The 18,556-nt window shown below is 35.6% G+C and overlaps 1 protein-coding gene across 2 annotated transcripts; it reads left to right on the top strand.

The window, feature by feature from the left end:
• The first annotated feature begins 5,124 nt into the window (after positions 1-5,124).
• Positions 5,125-12,090, top strand: LOC139708275 (uncharacterized). 2 transcript variants are annotated; one of them, XR_011709332.1, is made up of 6 exons: positions 5,125-5,288; positions 6,669-6,808; positions 7,386-7,737; positions 9,180-9,494; positions 10,011-10,743; positions 11,689-12,090. XR_011709332.1 is itself a non-coding variant. In XM_071620245.1 (6 exons), exons 2-6 carry the CDS (start codon positions 6,755-6,757, stop codon positions 11,865-11,867), a joined length of 1,164 nt encoding a protein of 387 aa, XP_071476346.1. In that variant the 5' UTR covers positions 5,125-5,288; positions 6,669-6,754; the 3' UTR covers positions 11,868-12,090. The 2 variants fall into 2 exon arrangements, 1 of the variants encoding a protein (XP_071476346.1); XM_071620245.1 differs by having other exon boundaries at positions 10,011-10,274.
• Positions 12,091-18,556: the final 6,466 nt, after the last annotated feature.

The raw sequence follows: 18,556 nt of genomic DNA on the forward strand, positions 1-18,556 counted from the left end.
CGTATACAGCTACAGTAAATACTAGGATTGGTACCGTACAATGACCCGCATACTGACATACGTGTAGTAACAAAACACAAAGAGATACGTATCTCATTATTCTCGATACGTATCGCATGATGAAGGGATATGTATCTGTTGTGCGAGGCGTCTGATTGGTCAAATAGGGATACGTATCTGTTGCATTTGGGATACGTATCATTTGTGACAGTGCACCTCAAAACGAACATAAAGTCGCACACACTGATTTCGCGTGAGGACTGAAAATAAGTGAAATGGGTCAACCTAGCCGAACTTGACTTTTTCATATTTTCTGAAAGAGCGGGTGTTCTTTTAAATTATGCTAAAATTTGGTATCATAAAACGGGCAGGAAAGTGTTTTTTTTTTAGCAGTTTATCTCGAACATTTTTGGTAGAATAGTGTGATTAGGTGTGTCTTTAGAATCCCCTTTTCATTTCTGAAAAACCTTGTCCACACTCTTCACTTTCAACTCTAATAACTTTTGAAAGGATAGTGCTACTGTTTTGAAAGTTGGCATTGATTATGGACAGAATGTGTTAATGAGGCATGCTTAATTTCAGTTTAATCTGATAATCCCTTCATTGTTGTTACTCTGGTGGTTTACTTCCTGTTTTTTGTCCCATTCATCGCACAGCCAGCACGGTTTGGTAAAGATTAAGCGCTTGAATAGACATTGTACTTCAGAGCCTCCTTTCTCAGTTCACACTTTTCCTGAGTTTGTGCTTTCTTTCCAATATTTAGATAGGTTAGGAGAGTCCATTTGATTTGAGTTATACATCATTTTAAAGCTTAAAGTCTGCTCTTTCAGAATATGGTCTTAACTAAAAATTCATGTCTGGCGACTTTTTGTTTGTTTTGAGGTGCAGAGTCACATTTGGGGATACGTATCGACTGTGCGACTTATGAACACGATGGCCCACAATATGATTGGAGGAGAGAGGTCAGAAGACGCGTGGCTCTTTTGGCCTCTCTTCATGCGCATGCGTACTGAGAGTGTGCGTCCATTCGGAAGCTCTCGTGGCTCGCTCGGACAGCCACTTTGGGTCAGGAGATTTGTAGATATGTAGTTTGGAGTGTTGTTCGCTGATCCATTGAGCCACCGATGGAAAGGTACCTTCTTAAATTCCACTCAAATGTTCTTCAAGTTGACTGCGGTTTTACCACTCAAGAAGTGCATGTGTTTTCTTAATCTACACGGCAAAAATGTAGTGCCCCTGCAGAACTTAAATCAAAATGAAAACCTATTCAGTCTTCTAATGAGATTATTTTCATAGGGAGGGTCACCCGCAAGATTCCCTGCGATTATCACTCCTAATTAGTTTGTAAAAGGCATGCTCATGGCCTTTTTCTTTTTATGTTTTTCCAGGTATGTGGGGTACAGCTTACGCCATTTTATAGATGTGATGGAATGCAAAAACATCAGTGTTAGATGTAACAACACGGATGTAAAATATAACACCGATGCATGGTGTTAAATCTAAGACCGATGAAGTGTCAATAAAGGACCACACAGATAGGTGTAGAAAGTATGATGTGATAATGTTGAAAAGTGTTCACCTGATACTTCGCGGTGTTAATTTGACACTGTACCTCGTGATATTTGACACTGTGTTGGTGTTCATTCAACAATGGCACCGCATGTTGTAGATTTGATATCACTGGTGTTAATTTCAATCACGTCAATGTTATAACACCCGCCCAATGTCAATAGGAGACCACACCAACTGGTGTTAGTGTGGTGTAAATGTGTTTCCAACTTTTTTCTTTTTAATCAAGTAGGCCTACTTTAGTTCTTGATGTCCAAAATCAACAAGAAGAACAGTTACTAAGTAACTATAAAAAAAAAGTTTAATATTTTGCAGTGACTTACGGAGTTGTTAATCCAACATCACATAATAATGATCACATTAAAATTATCACCAGCTTAGTGTGTCATATCTAACACCGGAGTTTTTGCTGTGGACTTGTTCTAGCTTACACGCTGTATGCCACGAAAGCTACAACCGCTCCTTCGAATGCGATTCAGATTAATTTGCTTCATATTGTTTGTTTGTTTGTTTGTTTGTTTTTACAAATAGCCGATGCTTATCAGTAAGAACGTTGAACTTAAGAGTGAAGTAAACATGGTAGAACTAATTGCAATGTTGCACACTGATACAACTTCCTCGTCAGTATGAAGTACTGGTATGTGGTAAAAAGAATTTTGGTGAAACTTTTTGATATGTAGGCCCTCGAGTGCGGTAAAACGTAATACTTTGGAAGAAACATTTCAAAGAAGTGTACTGGTTTACCTTTCACACGTATGGAGCAAAAAACAACACAGTTTTGATTGTGTCATTTTATTGTTATTAAATTTGCGTCAGGGGCGGGTATGTGTGCGTGTGTGTTTGCCCGGGTATTTAACGAGCTACTCCATGCTTGAGTTTGCTCTACTAGCCACAGTAAAAGTAGGCCTTAACAAAACGGTACATCTCCATCCTTGAATTTCATATTCCCTCATGATAATCCATCATTGTGTAGAACAAAAGATTCTGAGAGCTCATCAGCGCACGCTCTATTCATACCTTGCACCCGATCGATATTTCCATTGTTCACGGGCACATGTAGTTGACCTTAGAAAGGGGGACACAATGAGCCGCTTGACTGCCTTCACACAGCTGGATTACCAACCTGTGTGCCTCTCTGTCGACGGACGAAAAGAATCTCGTTTGGGGGCATTAAAGGCACTTAGAGAATTGCGGAAGGAACGGGTGAATTACAATAAGATTCACATAATATGGTTTGGAACTTTGCGATTTGTTTTCTGCATACTGATTTGAAGTGTAATTTCCAACAAATCGTACCAGACGCAAAAAAAAAAAATGATTTAAAGGGATATTATAGTATTGGTAGAGATGAAGATTGGGCTTTTTAATTTTTTGCAAGATACCAAGATGCCACTTATGAAATAGTACATATCATGCCATTCTAAGACAATTTTTTCTTTTCATGAAAATTGGTTTTTGAAATGGCTAAGACATCTAAAAACAAAGTAAAACAAAGTGATCGTAATAACATGTGGGTCGCACCTTTTATTATTATCGCTTTTTTTTTGGATATCTCAGCCATTTCAAAACCAATTTTCATCAAATAAACGCTGAATTCCTCTTTAAATTGAATGCTCTTAAACATTTCATAAGATGTTTCTAATTATTTCGTCAAGAAATACTAAAAAAAAAAATGGAGTTAGGTCTCAACCAAAACTATATACAATACCTTTAACATCATGAAAAGACATTTATATTCTCGCTGATCATTTAGGTTAGGCATATAAATAATATGATGTATGAATATATACATAATTTATATATATATATATATATATATATATATATATATATATATATATATTAATCTATTTATTTAGGTATTTAGGTATTTATTACATAATGATATATATATATTATTACATTTTAGGTTTTAATCTCATTAATCTATTCATTTATGTATTTATGTATTTACTGCATAATTTAGTACTATAATCAATAACTGAGATTTCGCATTATTTCAAAGAAAAATCCGTGTCATGATCTCGGAAATATTTGGTCGATACGTTAACGTGGTAATTGTATGAGAACAATTCCTCCTTCATGAAAAATTGGCAGTATACAGTTGCAGTGGTTTATTCTTTTTGTCATTAATATGCTAATATGTATCTTGTCTCTTCAACAAACCCCACGTCTGTATTTGCATTTGGAGATGACGGTCGCCTTCCAGAAGTTCTAGCCATATAGAGACATACATAATAAACCAACTGCAAACTGAATGTCGTTCAAACAATGTAGGAGTGACAAAAGCGTGATATGTAATAATGAACTTTTCTCTTGAATAGCGATTCAGTATTAGGGCAATTAGCTCTGATATGTGTGTCCACAACGTATGACGGACAGCTTGACAGACATGGCTTCTTAATTGCATTTTCCTTTTTTTAATGACATTATTTGCCATTTGCAGATAAAACAAAACCCCAGCTTTCGTGCTTCGTAATATTTCTAAAAAGGGTAGAAATAACCAATGCAAAAAAATTTAACCAGTACAATTAATGTATTTGAATATACAAAATGTGAACAATAGTTATAATAAAATTGTTTCGAGACTAAACTTTCTACAGGGATGGTTTATTGAGAGAAAATTGAGAAGAATTATAGGATTTATTGCGAAATGATTACATAGTAGGATGTTTTTGGATACAACTGACCTACACAATGTGCATGAATTTAAAATGGAAACTCGAACATTTTTAAAATCACTGTTTCCATTAGTAAACATTACCTTTACTCGTTATCCTGCCACAGTGAGATTGCAGGACAAAATCATGGTCAAATTGTAAAAGTTATATAAATGAGGTAAGCTAATTTGATTGAAATCATATACTGCGCTTCTATACATTCTTATTCATTCATAAATGAAAAAAAAAATTATCATGAAAACACATGGTATGATTCACATTGTAAAGAACATGTCCGATTGTGAATGATATTTTTATGATATTAAAGAATAAAGTATGTATTTTAAACTGCACAGTGACGAAACGTCCATGATCGCTTATAATTCAAACAAACATAGAATGTAAGTATATTTGTATATGCACGTGTATCTCCTCCCTCAGATACGTAGGGCCTACATTTCATGTTTACTTTAAACATAATTATTATTAAGATAATAGGGAGAGAAGAACATATGAGGTAACTTGTAAGTGTGTTTTTCACGATCATGTTTGCCTGATATCAAACTATCAAGAGGAGAAAGATATTATCAATCTGTCAAAAGTCCATGAAAATGCTCGTTCACTGTGTGACTACATCAGTGTCTGTGTGTCTTTGGGTGTGGGAAGCGATATTACTTGAAACTTCAAGCTCTTGAACTCAATGACAAACACAATATTTGCCTCTCTCCGCACGCAATATCCACAGGACATTACGGCATTGTTTGTCTTTGCGCCCAAAGTCCAGACGCCTTATAAAACAAATTATGGTTGATGAACAGTGAATGATGAATTGAGTATGGCAAAATCAGTTTCACATGAAAGGGCCGGGGCACATTGTGACTATAAATCTCTGCAAATCACTAGCAGACTAGTAGACTCTGCCATTTTCCATCTAGAGAGAGGACAACTTGTTTGTTTGTATTGTACTCTCTTTGTCGCCAACTGTTAATACCGAGCAATCATGCTCACCTTCAGTTAACAACGGAATATTGAACCAACCCGTGTTATCTGCATTACGGGGTAAGTAATTTCAACCAATGTATAATAAACACATTTACGGGGCTACATCAAATTGTCTTCATGGTATCATTTTATGACCTTAAATACCTATTGAGGTATGTGTGTAGCTATAGGTTGATCGAATATCCGGTAATATATGGAGAAGACAACTGAACTAGAGTTTATATTAAAGATGGGCCATCCCTTTTGCATTTCTTTCCAAATAGCACAGATCATGATAATATTCCACCACAATGACAAGACTATTGTAAAGCTATAACACTTCTGTGATATTTGAAGGTTGTTATCCGTTAAAATTCGAACAATGCACTATCTAATTATTCAATGCACTACTGTACAATTCTGTGCGCTAAGCACTACAGGTACATACATTAATCCTCCTTTGTGTTGTAGTATGATACTTATACTTCGAACAAAAGATATGCTTGTTAAAGCTGTCAGAAAAGAAGAATTCACTATAGCTTCTCTTACTTTGTTGTCGATGGCAAATAACAACATACCACTTATATGAATATGATCTATGTACACGGATTGTGCAACTAAGTGTATCACATGTATGTCTGTAAAACTAGACAAGTAGTTTAGATTTTATTTGTTCGTAGTACGAAAAAATTTTCAAATCTTACCGGTCAATCTAACTAACAAACAAAGACCCTCTTGAGTTCAAACTTTACAGAAGGTGTTCAAATAGTGTTTTCTTCAATACCTTAGTGTTCTCACCAATTGTTCACAAGTTTGCATGCAAAAGGGATTGACTGTCTTTGATATAACCCTGTAATAATGCCTACTTTTTATCTGTAACAATTTACACATAATTATATCCGGATTCGTTATAGCGCACTGAACCTTTCCTCTTGTACCTAATTGAATGACTGTTTGCTGTTGGACAAATCACTATGCCTTTTCTGCACCAGTGCTTTGTAGGATTGTTTTGAAAATCCAGGACATTCAAAATTATGTGAATCCAAATTCATTTATGCAGTTTACTTCTGTTTTTTTTTTACATCATGATTAATTATTGCTCGTGTTTTTCATTCATGTTTTTCATTAATGATAATACATAATAACTGCAATAATTTGTATATTATGACGCATAGTATTAAAAAAAAATTCCCTCAACTCTGAGCCTTCATTTGGTTGGAGATGTATTTATCTTTTTATATTTCAACTTTAAATTTAAATACCTTTCTTAATGGGCAAGACAATTAATATCAAAGAACCGTTTTGAAATTTACAAATTTTCTTTCTTCTGATAGTTTCAAGATGTACAACTCTAAAAGTTCCAGGTAATTTGTCATGAATATGTTTTGATTAACAGTGAGTCTTGAAAAAGCACTAATTGAAATACACAATAATGATTTCCTGTACTTAAATCCCCAGGATTTCATGCTACAAAAATACTTAATTTCGATTTACGCTTCGAAGGCTTGATTCAGAAATCCCAGGGGGTAGGAGGCTGCTGGAAGATGGTAACCTTTCGAATGTCTGATTTGTCACTTGTTCTGGCAATTCTTTACGGAGTAAGTACAATATTAATTGGATATTTATTTCTTTCACCTTAAAAAAAAAAGATAGAAAAGAAATTGCAGGATACCTTTATCTTTTTCCTGCCGATAATCATGAAGCCGCCAAAAATGTTTAGGCTAATTTCGTCTTCTGTCCAATTTATTTGTTATCTTTTTCATAATGTCAATTCGTAAGAGGCATAGAAAACATGGTAGTCTGTTGTCAAGCAAATGTATACTTCAAGTAAATGTGTCATATACAATGACGATATTAGTCCGCTTGCTGGTTCCAGTAACATGAAAAGAAAGACATTATAATGTATGCTTCAAATATTAGGATATTTCGTGGCTACACCATTCAAGTTTTCATGGCATTTTAGAATGATTTCATACTGTAACTTTTTTAAGTCGGGTTATTTTTATGTTACTCTAAAATCATTGTCTGAAGTTAACGAGTAACAGCTTGAAAATTTGGTGCTCGTACATTAGTTATGCGAGTGAGCGTGTGTGTAAGATGTTATTTTTGTCTAGAAAGCTGAAAATGCAAGTAAAAATCTGATGCATCATTATCCCCTATTATAATCATCTACAGTTCCTTCAAGGTGCAGTCCGGGGCCAAACGCTGATCGGCCCGAATTCAGTCGTAGTTAAAGAAGGGACCGACACTACCCTTACATGTCGGGTCCTTAATAATCATGATGGTACAACAAAAACTTTCGTGTGGAGCGACACTACGTGGGGTCTAACGCCGGTAACCATATTTATGGGCGGTACCAACGTTGTTACTAACGAGTCTCCTAAATATAAAGACTTCAGCGTAGAAGAAGATGAAAGCTCATCGGTTCTAACCATCAGTGAAACGGAAGTCTTTCAGGAAGGGACTTACCGTTGTGACATCATTGAAATACAAGATACCGCTTCTCCCGCTCAGGTTACTGTTGAAGGTGGGAACGATGAGTACATTTGAATCAGAGAAAAGCTCATGAAACGAAGTAAAACTATAATACAGTCATGTTTTTTTTTTTCTATTATGTAGTATGCTTTTATCAACGCGCATGTTCATGAGGCATCGATGTATACTGGCTGTAGAATAAGATAATTTTATTAGTTTCATTGATGTAAATATAAATAATGTGTGTGTGTGTGTGTTTGTTTGTGTATCTTTGTGGGTGCGTGCGGTGTGTGAGTGCGTGTATGTACTTTCAATATTAGTTCATGAAGTTTTTTTTTCATAATTGCAACATGGAAATACTATAGGGTAATCATGATTTTGCAACAAATATAATTCGATTCAATGAAATTTAACAGGAATATACAGATATTACATGCAAACGGCTACTGTCTTTACTTCATGATTCACTTCCACATGAGTAAAAGAAATACAATATAAAACATCATTGCAACTTGAATTATGCAAAATACAATGAATATAAAATTGTGAAAACTGGTGTAAGCCAAATTAGGTATGAAAAGCAAAGGCCAAAGGCCAAACGTAGAACAATAATACGTTTATGCAAGTATAGTTGATCATTGTTACTTCAAAAGTATCCCTTGCTATACAACAGCTACCACTGAAAAGGCTCCAATTTCCTCTTTCTGATAACAGTTAAGATGCTCTAAATGGGCGCTTTGTGGGGTGAAGTGGGAGGTTGGATGTTCGGGCGCTGTGGTATAGTGATTAAGACTCTTACTCCTAATCGGAAGACCCGAGTTCGATCCCCGCCCGGTGCTTCGTCCTGGGACATTTGTTTGTTTGTTTGATTGTTTGTTATTAACCCACCACGTCATTCTTGACCCAGGACTGATGTATAAATGGGTACCTGGAAACGTAGGGTAATAATAATGGCAGGACCTCCTGGTAGGGCAGTGGCAACTACACTGAAGAGGCTATTATTGATAAAGAAGACCTTGCTATTATTAGCCATTTGCGTTTAAATTTCTTCTTGCATATACATGCACACACACACACACATACACACACACATATAATATATATATATATATATATATATATATATATGAAGGGTTTATTTGCAAAAACCGATAAGTCCATTTTTGAAGATTTTGAAGTACGATCTCTGTCATATAGTACAAAATAATACCTTTTAAATGATATATTGGTCACTACATATAAAGGTATGTTTTTTAAGTTATGGTCAAAAGAAGCATAAATGTTCTTATTATTCTCTTTATTTTTCTTGACCTTTAATCGCAAATATCTCCATTTGGCAAATATGGACTTATCGGCTTTTGCAAACAAACTCTTCATGTTATATATATATATATATACATATATATATATATATATATATATATATATATATATATATATTGGCCTGCTTTCATAGCAAATTAATCCCTTACTGTTTTCTTGTCGCACCCCTAGTGATGTCTAAACTAGACCTCATATTGGATTCAGAGTCCTTGGTTGTTGGCACGCAATATACAGCGACTTGTTCGGCTGTGGAAGGCCGGCCCCTGGAATCGATCGAATGGTATCTCGGTGGCAAACTGCAGTACCAGGGCATTGTGGAGTATACCAACCCTACTGGCGAAAACCAGGGGCTGTCAGACATGTTTAGTATGTTCACCTTTACACCAGTGAAGGAAAACAATGGTCAGTCACTCGAATGCAGAACAACTGGACATCAACTGACCAGTCTAAACCAGGACACAAACATCACATCACTCAACGTTGTGTGTGAGTCATGACAAATTTTCTTGGGTAGCTCTAGAATATTGAACATAATTAGACGGTAAATCTCTTTGTTTTACTATCTACCTGGGCTACTTTTCTATTTCATGTTGTTATTAAACATGTATATATTTTTATTATGTCTCAGAAAAATCTACAGAACGTTCAGGGCCCAAGTATGGGTAAGATTACTAGGAAAAGACTTTAATTATTATTTACTTACCTACAGCTTTTGCAATGTTCTCACGGAAAAACAATCCGTTGTAAGGATAACTCGAACGCCTAAAATCTCAATTAAGTTTTAAAATTTGCATAAAATATCTGTCAAAAGACACTCATACACAAAGACAAACAAACAAACTATCAAAAAACTACAACAACAATGGAAGTGACCTTAATATTATTGACAAAATACTTATTGCACACCATTTTGAGAAAGAAAAATGTTAACAGCCTTGTGAGTTCAAAAGTAATGTGATCTTTTTATTTTCGCATTCTTTATTTCGTTTTTCTTTATCGTAGTTCCCCCGGACGACTCCATTATAATCGTCAATTTCATTGAAGATGGCACGGATCTTAAAACCACGTGCCATATTTTACCTGGTCAACAGCCTAATCCTGAAATCGAAGCTTTGTGGATTTATAAAAATTACAGCGCCGATCCGTATCAAACGCCGATGGCAAGCCCGCTCATAGAACCAGCTCCTGACCATATTACGAAGTACACTTGTGCGGGTGAAAATCCCTTAGGAAACACGTCGACTGCAAAACTGTTTATCCCGTGCCGTAAGTTACTCAAATCTGTATTTTTTGGTATTACTAAAACTAGAAAGAGACAGAAAGAGAGATAGAGAAACACACACAGATGCATGTTTACATTATAAATGAATGGAAGGATAAATGAATAGATAAATAGACAGGCAAATGATTAAATGTTAATGAATTAATAAATACATAAGACAAGATTCACACAACAAAAACGAAAAAGATCGCACAGATAATTTTCACCTTTTCTAGCACAAAATGACGAAACTCTTAAATAATAGGAAGGAAGACAATTTTGAATATATTAATAATAGATCTTTTAATCATTGGTTGCTTGCTTGTTTTTTGGAAACATTGTAATTTTGTTTCTACTGGGAGCGAGGGCTGACAGGACTTTGAGCCCCTCTTCGACGGGATGTGGACAGCTGCAGGCGTTTTCAACGAGACGGCCCTGATTAAACAAAGATTAAAATAAACCCCAAACACTCCGGTAATTTCTTGTTTTAATAGATAACGTGTAATAGACAAGAATAGTAAAATAAGCAAAGAGGAAAATCTTACCGTGAATGTTATATATATATCTTATATATATATATATATATATATATATATATATATAATTATATATATATATATATATATATATTCGTATGTATGTTTTTATTTAATATATCTCTTAGTTTGGCTTTAGATTTTGGAATATGTGGACCACTGAATTCTAAATGAGTTTATATGCACACTGTAATTTCTAATCTCTCAACTATGAATGATAACCACATTTAATAGGAAAGAAAAACAAGAGTAGGTAGATCAATGAAACAAAATTGCACGTTTATCATTGTAGACCACTTTATTCCCCTCCCGCTCTTCATAATATGTTGTAATACTGTAATGGGGGGGGGGGGGTATTGACGAAAATAACTCCGGTGTTCTTTACTTTTTTTCTCTGTTTCTCTGTTCTTTTTCTGTTTAACAGAGACAAGAAAAAGGAAACAAAGACTTTGAGTACTTTGTATAGAATTACGAAGAGAGGCATCATCACATGCAAAAAAAAAATGAAAGATGTAAATTTCCTTTTGTATTTCCCTTTTGTGCTAAATTCTTCTCGTTGCGTTTGTCAGATTTCTGGCAATTGTAACTGATTGAAAAAACCTAAGGCCAAGGCTACAGAGAGTAATAGATTCAAAGACTTCCCATACTGGGGAAAAAAATATATCGCCTTGAGCGCACAGATTAGACTTGCCCGCGAGCCGTTTCTTTCGTATTTCTGGGAATTTTGGCGGAGCAGAGGTGTAATAAAAGATACGCTGCCCGGAAAGGTGTGCCACGGTCTTTAGCTATGTTATTTTATATTTCTAGTTAAGTTTATTGACTTGAACAAAAATGTGATTGGGCCGTTCCTTTTGTCATCTTTTCTGCCAAACATTCCTCGCAGTGTTTCCTAGTGAAAGTGTTCATTGTTCCAACTCCGGGCTGGTTGCGGGCATTTCCATTTTGGCAATACTCCTTGCTGGATCTTTGAGCATCAATGTCGCCCTCTACCTGAAAATTACGAGACAGTCTGCCTCAAAAGGTTGGTTAATTAATGATATTATCGATTTTCCACAAGGATAAAGAACGGTTACCTTCACAAACAGTTGCTATTTAAGACTTGAAGTCTGGGTCGAAAACTTAACTGTCGGTGATTACGCGGGTTCACACGCGCTGGCACCAACACTTATATTGACATACAACGTACAAGCGAATCCTCTATTTGGCCCTAAAGTATTGCAGAGTCTTGGCAATGACCTCATGCCCATACAAAATAGGGTGGAGGTTGACCCGGAAGAGAACGAGAAGCGAGGTTTCCGCTAATCTTTCAAGCACATTGAGGGCTCACACGGGTAAATGTTTCCCCATAGAGACGTGTGCTAAAATTCAAAATTCAAAATTCAAAAAAATCTGTAAGATAGCTTGGAGAAATGAGGTGTTTTATCTTCACAAACCTGGATAATAGAGATATATCCTTTTATACATCAAATTTTCAAGGCAAGTTCTTCTGCTCAAACTTTGTCCAAGGGTCCGGAAAGCCAGACTGCGCGCTCTTTTCACTACAAATAAGAAGAAGAAAAAAAAAAATCACCTGTATTCTGTACATGCACCCAATGAAATATTGTCCCTTCAAATATTCCATGGTAAAAGCTTTCATCTTATTAAAACAAAAATGCAATTTCTAGAGAAATTCGTACTCAATATTTGCAGCTATTCAATTTTTGACAAACTGCATTTCTGATTTGTAACTAATTTTTTCGTCATGTATTTTGATATCTTTTGAACGATTTTGTGAAGCGGTCAGGGACATTCCATTAAATTTACAGGTAGGGGCCCTTAATTATTGTGTCCACATGGAACAAAACTACGAGTGAAGCGTGATACATCCATTGTTTGCATAAGGGTCTGACGAAAACCAGTTCTTGTTGTGGATAATCTCCTGTATTTAAGGATATTTTTTTTTCAGCATAATATTGACGCTAGTCATAAATATATGTTGTAGTAACCGAAGAGCAAAATAATTAACATCAATAGCAAGTGAAAACCAATACTTGTATTGTCACTGCCTGGTAATTTGTATCTCTTTATCTATACTATGACGACCAGGAATGACATCTCATAGTGCTTTGTATCCAGTAGAAAATTCACTCTAAAATATGTGATATTTTTATGTTAATATACAAGAAAGTTAAAGACTGTATTTAGCAGTATAGCAATAACGAAAAACATCGCAGTCTAACTTGTATAGTCTGTAGTGTTTGTTTCTTTGTGTTTCCGTTAAACCTTCAAGGTAATCGTTCCGAGTGAAATAGTCTCCGGGACTGTATGTTAATGTATCAAAGATAATTAACATCTGCTGTATTGTACTCTCATGTCCACAGAAAATAACTCCTTCCAGATGGACAGGTAAGAATTTGTCTCAACTTTTCTTGTCAGTCTCTCCATTCTTTCGTCGAAAGGTCATTAATCCCATTTCTTCATGAGGCCATTTCATTTGGTATTGAAAATATGTAGGCCTACATCACTAAATCATTCTATGTTCGCGCACACTACTTTCAGATGTGACCAAAGCACAGTTTGGAGATTCTATAGGAGATACATTGTCCAACGATATTATCTTAAACTAATTCCTCTTGATAAAAAGAAACAACAAAAAAACAAAACAAAACTAAAAAGAACAAACATATAATTAGGAAAAGGTAGAATTGAAGATAATAATGTACATAATAATCTTTTGTTCTTGGACGAGACATCAAGGACACTTTTTTTTCTGACGTGTGAAGATTTTTAAATAATTTATTGATGCCTTGAATAATCACGCACATGTCTCATGACTACGTTTATGGTTTTTGCTTTAAACCTTTTTCAATAAGCACGAAAACTGGTGTAATGGACTTTTTTTGTAGCAGAATTTTCGATTTAATCAAAGATTGTCATTATCGTTCACAGGAGATTTAACAACAGCAATGGATTAACAGTTGATGAAAGGGTCCGTCAAGCAGATCAAGGTACTCTTTGATCAATACCTCAATTCATACTATGTTCATTCATGAGCATATAACATGTCTGTGTTTGTGTGTATATGTGTATGTGTGCTTAATATCTAATAAAGCAATATATTCGGCTTGAAACGATACAGAAGTTGATATCAATTTTTGGTATAGTTACATCTTAGAATAAAAGATGAATAGCTACATGATTAGGGCACCAATAAATATCTTGTTAAATCAAAATCAACATCTGCCCGTACTTATACCTGCGATAAAAATGACAATGGATTTACAATACATACCACTTGATAACTCTGATCTTAATTAGTATGACAATTTGCCTGTTACTGCAAACCACTTTAGTAGCGAGAGACGGCAAAATTGATATTTGCTGATCTTGGAATGATGTTCATAACAGTACATAGAGCGCAAGCTCGCTCAATCCCATAATTAATTTCCAATCAATTCTTCTCGTTTTACTCATTTTACGTGCAGCATATCAGACCCTGGAACCAAACTCACTGGCCGTTTCTGCAGAGAACTTAATAGTTTCCTCGAAAATCGTCGGAGTTGGAAATGGGGATTTCGGTGAAGTGTGGAAGGGTGAACTAACTACCAAACAAAAGCGAACAGCCGTTGCTGTCAGACAACTGAAAGGTAATGGTTAAGACGGTATGAAGTATACAGGGCACATATACATTTTTAGGGTAATTTACAATTACGATGATACGACTAGTGCATTGAAGACAAGATAGAACCAAGTATGTGCGATTGTGATATTATAGTAATTAGTCAAATTATTAATTTCAAATTATTGAAAAGGCAGCTAATGCTATTGCATGTGCCACCGACAGATAATCTCGTCCTAAAAGCGAATAGAAAAGCATAAAAGAAGAAGACAAAAATTAGAGCCCTGGGGAAAAATGAAAATAGAATTGAATACATATTGACTATACTCCCTGTAAGATACGGTTTATGGAGCCACAATATTTTGTATGTACCATCCATTCCGCTTTTGTCTTTGAAACAGGCTCTGACAAAATGTTAAGCACAGTTTTAGATTTTCAGGTGTAATTAGTGTTAATGGAATATGATAAGAAAGGAATGTATATAAAAAAAGAAAATGCTTTTCTTTTCCGCTTGCCAGATCAAGCTGAAGTTTTCTCACGCGCTGTGCAATTGGTGAAATACCTCGGACATCTTCCCGAGCATCAGAACATCGTGAGATACCTCGGATACTGCTGTGAAAATTGTAAGTAAACCTGGATTAAAAACACTGGTCTACCATATTCACCACTTATACTGTATAATATATATATATATATATATATATATATATATATATATATATATAATATACCATTGGGAACAACAATCATGGTGCAGCGAAATAATCACTTCTCTCTCGGTGCTTTCACTCATAAGTACCAGCCTCTCTAATGACCCGGATGAGGGTATAAGATTATGGCAGGTCAATAAAGATCAATAGAAGTACTGCTGTGGCTTTCATGACAGACTTCATCGCCACTTTATTGTCTTGAAATCACTGATATTATTGTCTATCGAAACTGTAGTTAAAATTGTCAGAAGAAAAGCTTGTATGATGAAAAACCGATGGTGTATTGTATAATAATAGCTTTGCTTGAAAGTTAAAAATAAGAACATACATAAGGGTCAGGTATTACGTACTACTTTTAATCGATTTGTATGATGAACTTATAATGATATTACAAATGGGTCATTTTTTTTTTTTCGAGAATGACGCACCAGCAGGTTTACAATGTCAAAGGATTTCAAAATGAATACGTTTTCCAAGTTTCGGCACGAAGAGCAACAGGTTGTCACACTAGCTCTCGAATTAGAGAAAGTGCGTGCACGTGAATTTTAAGGAATAAGACCACATCGAAATGCTATAAAGGTGGTAAGAAAGAGCAAATACAAATGGTCATTTAACACCCTCGGGGAAAAAGCGAAACGAATCATCAATACATCTGAGTTAACGTTTAATTGTAAACCTTGCTTGCTCTCATACATGCCACAATATTATGGGTCCATCATTTTTTCTTTCTTTTTTTTTCTGTTTGACTCCGTTTCCTGTATTTCCCTCGTTCCTTTAACCTCTCGCTCTACCCTTTCAAAGCGCTTGTCACAGGTAGTATCATATCAGAGTACATACCAGGAGGAACATTGCTAGCTCTCCTCCAGTCCGGTGACAGACAGGTAAAGTCCGACTCCGGCAACCTTCAGACGCCTAAACCAGGCCTTGACGAATCTCAGCTAATCAAATACTCCTGGCAAGTGGCGAAGGGAATGGAGTTCCTCGCATCTAACAAGGTGCCCTCAATCTTTTCCCTCTTCCTCATTTGCTCGTTCTTTTGGTACGCATTGACTGCAATGTAATTTTAGGATTCTAGACACAGCTTGCGGTAAGCCACTCGAGAACTAAAATATTGAAGCAAAAACATTCACGCACTCAAGTGACTATAAACTCATCAAGCACCGAATCTAACACGTAGACGATACGGACCACCCTCTTAATGTCTATGTTCTAAAAGACAGTGTTCTTTGCGGTAGAACCTGCCTCCATAAATGGTCGACATTGTCACCCATCTGACTCCCCCTAACGGAATAATTTAAAATTACGTTGGTCTTTGCCAGAGCTCAAGAGCACACAACCACTAAGCAAACATAATCTCTCGGCTATTGACGTTGTAGTCGATCCACACAACATTGTATTTAAGCTAAAGTGTAGAAATTAACATTGCATTCATTCACAGGGGCAGGCCCATCATTTGTGACCGTGCACCTCAAAACGAACATAAAGTCGCACACACTGATTTTGCGTGAGGACTGAAAATAAGTGAAATCGTTCAACCTAGCCGAACTTGACTTTTTTCATATTTTCTGAAAGAGCGGGTCTTCTTTTACATTATACTAAAATTTGGTATCATAAAACGGGCAGGAAAGTGTGTTTTTTGGCAGTTTATCTCGAACATTTTTGGTAGAATAGTGTGATTAGGTGTGTCTTTAGAATCCCTTTTTCATTTCTGAAAAACCTTGTCCACACTCTTCACTTTCAACTCTAATAACTTTTGAACGGATAGTGCTACTGCTTTGAAAGTTGACGTTAATTATGTTCAGAATGTGTTAATGAGGCATGCTTAATTTCAGTTTAATCTGATAATCCCTTCATTGTTGTTACTCTGGTGGTTTACTTCCTGTTTTTTGTCCCATTCATCGCACAGCCAGCACGGTTTGGTAAAGATTAAGCGCTTGAATAGACACTGTACTTCAGAGCCTCTTTTCTCAGTTCACACTTTTCCTGAGTTTGTGCTTTCTTTCCAATATTTAGATTGGTTAGGAGAGTCCATTTGATTTGAGTTATACATCATTTTAAAGCTTAAAGTCTGCTCTTTCAGAATATGGTCTTAACTAAAAATTCATGTCTGGCGACTTTGTGTTTGTTTTGAGGTGCAGGGTCACATTTTATCTTAACCACTTTCTCTCCCTCACTCGTCTATCTATCCATCTACCCATAATCCATCTATCTCTTTCTCTACATATATTTCTCTGTCGAAAAAGGCTACTACTCATGCCCAAAGTCGTATGACATGTATATCTTTCGATGATATTTATCTTGCAGATCATACAAGGCAACCTGTGTGCCAATGACATATTGATGAAAGACTCGACACTGTGCAAGATTTCTGATTACGGCATGACGTTAGCAAAGATGAACAAAGGCAATGTAAGGCAGCACGATTCATCGGTGTGAAAAAATGATTGTCACTTTCATGCAATCCTTCAGTTATGGTCTATACGGTTTTATAATGAAACTACATGACGGGCTCCAATTTACACTACTTCCTTTCGATGGCTCTTTGTCAGTGAAATAATGTAATTGAAAATTAATAGGAGGAGATATGTCGAATCTTTGTTTACATTTTTCTTTACAATCTGCCAAATATGTTGTCACGCTCTGCTACAACTATACACCCTGTCTAATATTCATGCGTTTCAAGATGTTGCAGCTTTTCTTTTTGTTTGTTATGTGATTTGAATTAGAATAGTATTATTGTAGGTGTTAAGTAAATGACATGTACATGATGGTTATATGCGACTTTATATCAGTCTGCATTAACTTTGCACAAGAAAGTCCCAAACAACAGTTTGTTTTATGATCATTCAAGCTAGTTTCATCCGAAAGGCGCTGAAGATGATTTTATCATATTGTTATGAATCCATATTTGTTATGAATCCTTTCAGCAATTCAACAGAGAAAATGAACAGTTTGTTCGCAAAAACCGACAAGTCCATTTTTGAAGATTTTGAAGTACGGTCTCTGTCGTAAAGTACAAAATGATACCTTTTAAATAATATATTGGTCACTACATAATATAAAGGTACGTTTTGAAGTTATGGTCAAAAGAAGCAAACATTTTCCTATTATTCTCTTTATTTTTCTTGACCTTTAATCGCAAATATCTCCATTTGGCAAATATGTGACCGTGCACCTCAAAACGAACATAAAGTCGCACACACTGATTTTGCATGAGGACTGAAAATAAGTGAAATGGGTCAACCTAGCCGAACTTGACTTTTTCATATTTTCTGAAAGAGCGGGTCTTCTTTTACATTATGCTAAAATTTGGTATCATAAAACGGGCAGGAAAGTGTGGGTTTTTTTTAGCAGTTTATCTCGAACATTTTTCGTAGAATAGTGTGATTAGGTGGGTCTCTAGAATCCTTTTTCATTTCTGAAAAACCTTGTCCACACTCTTC

This window comes from Diadema antillarum, unplaced genomic scaffold (genome assembly GCF_040938485.1).
Source record: "Diadema antillarum isolate AM-2024a unplaced genomic scaffold, OU_Dant_1.0 seq00001324_RagTag, whole genome shotgun sequence".
Taxonomy (NCBI): domain Eukaryota; kingdom Metazoa; phylum Echinodermata; class Echinoidea; order Diadematoida; family Diadematidae; genus Diadema; species Diadema antillarum.

Bases quoted from the DNA above. Each gene is read 5' to 3' on its own strand.
- LOC139708275 (XM_071620245.1), top strand. From the start codon at position 6,755: ATGGTAACCTTTCGAATGTCTGATTTGTCACTTGTTCTGGCAATTCTT. The intron at 7,738-9,179 runs GTGGGAACGATG...TCGCACCCCTAG, and splicing joins CGCTCAGGTTACTGTTGAAG to TGATGTCTAAACTAGACCTC. The intron at 9,495-10,010 runs GTGAGTCATGAC...TCTTTATCGTAG, and splicing joins CACATCACTCAACGTTGTGT to TTCCCCCGGACGACTCCATT.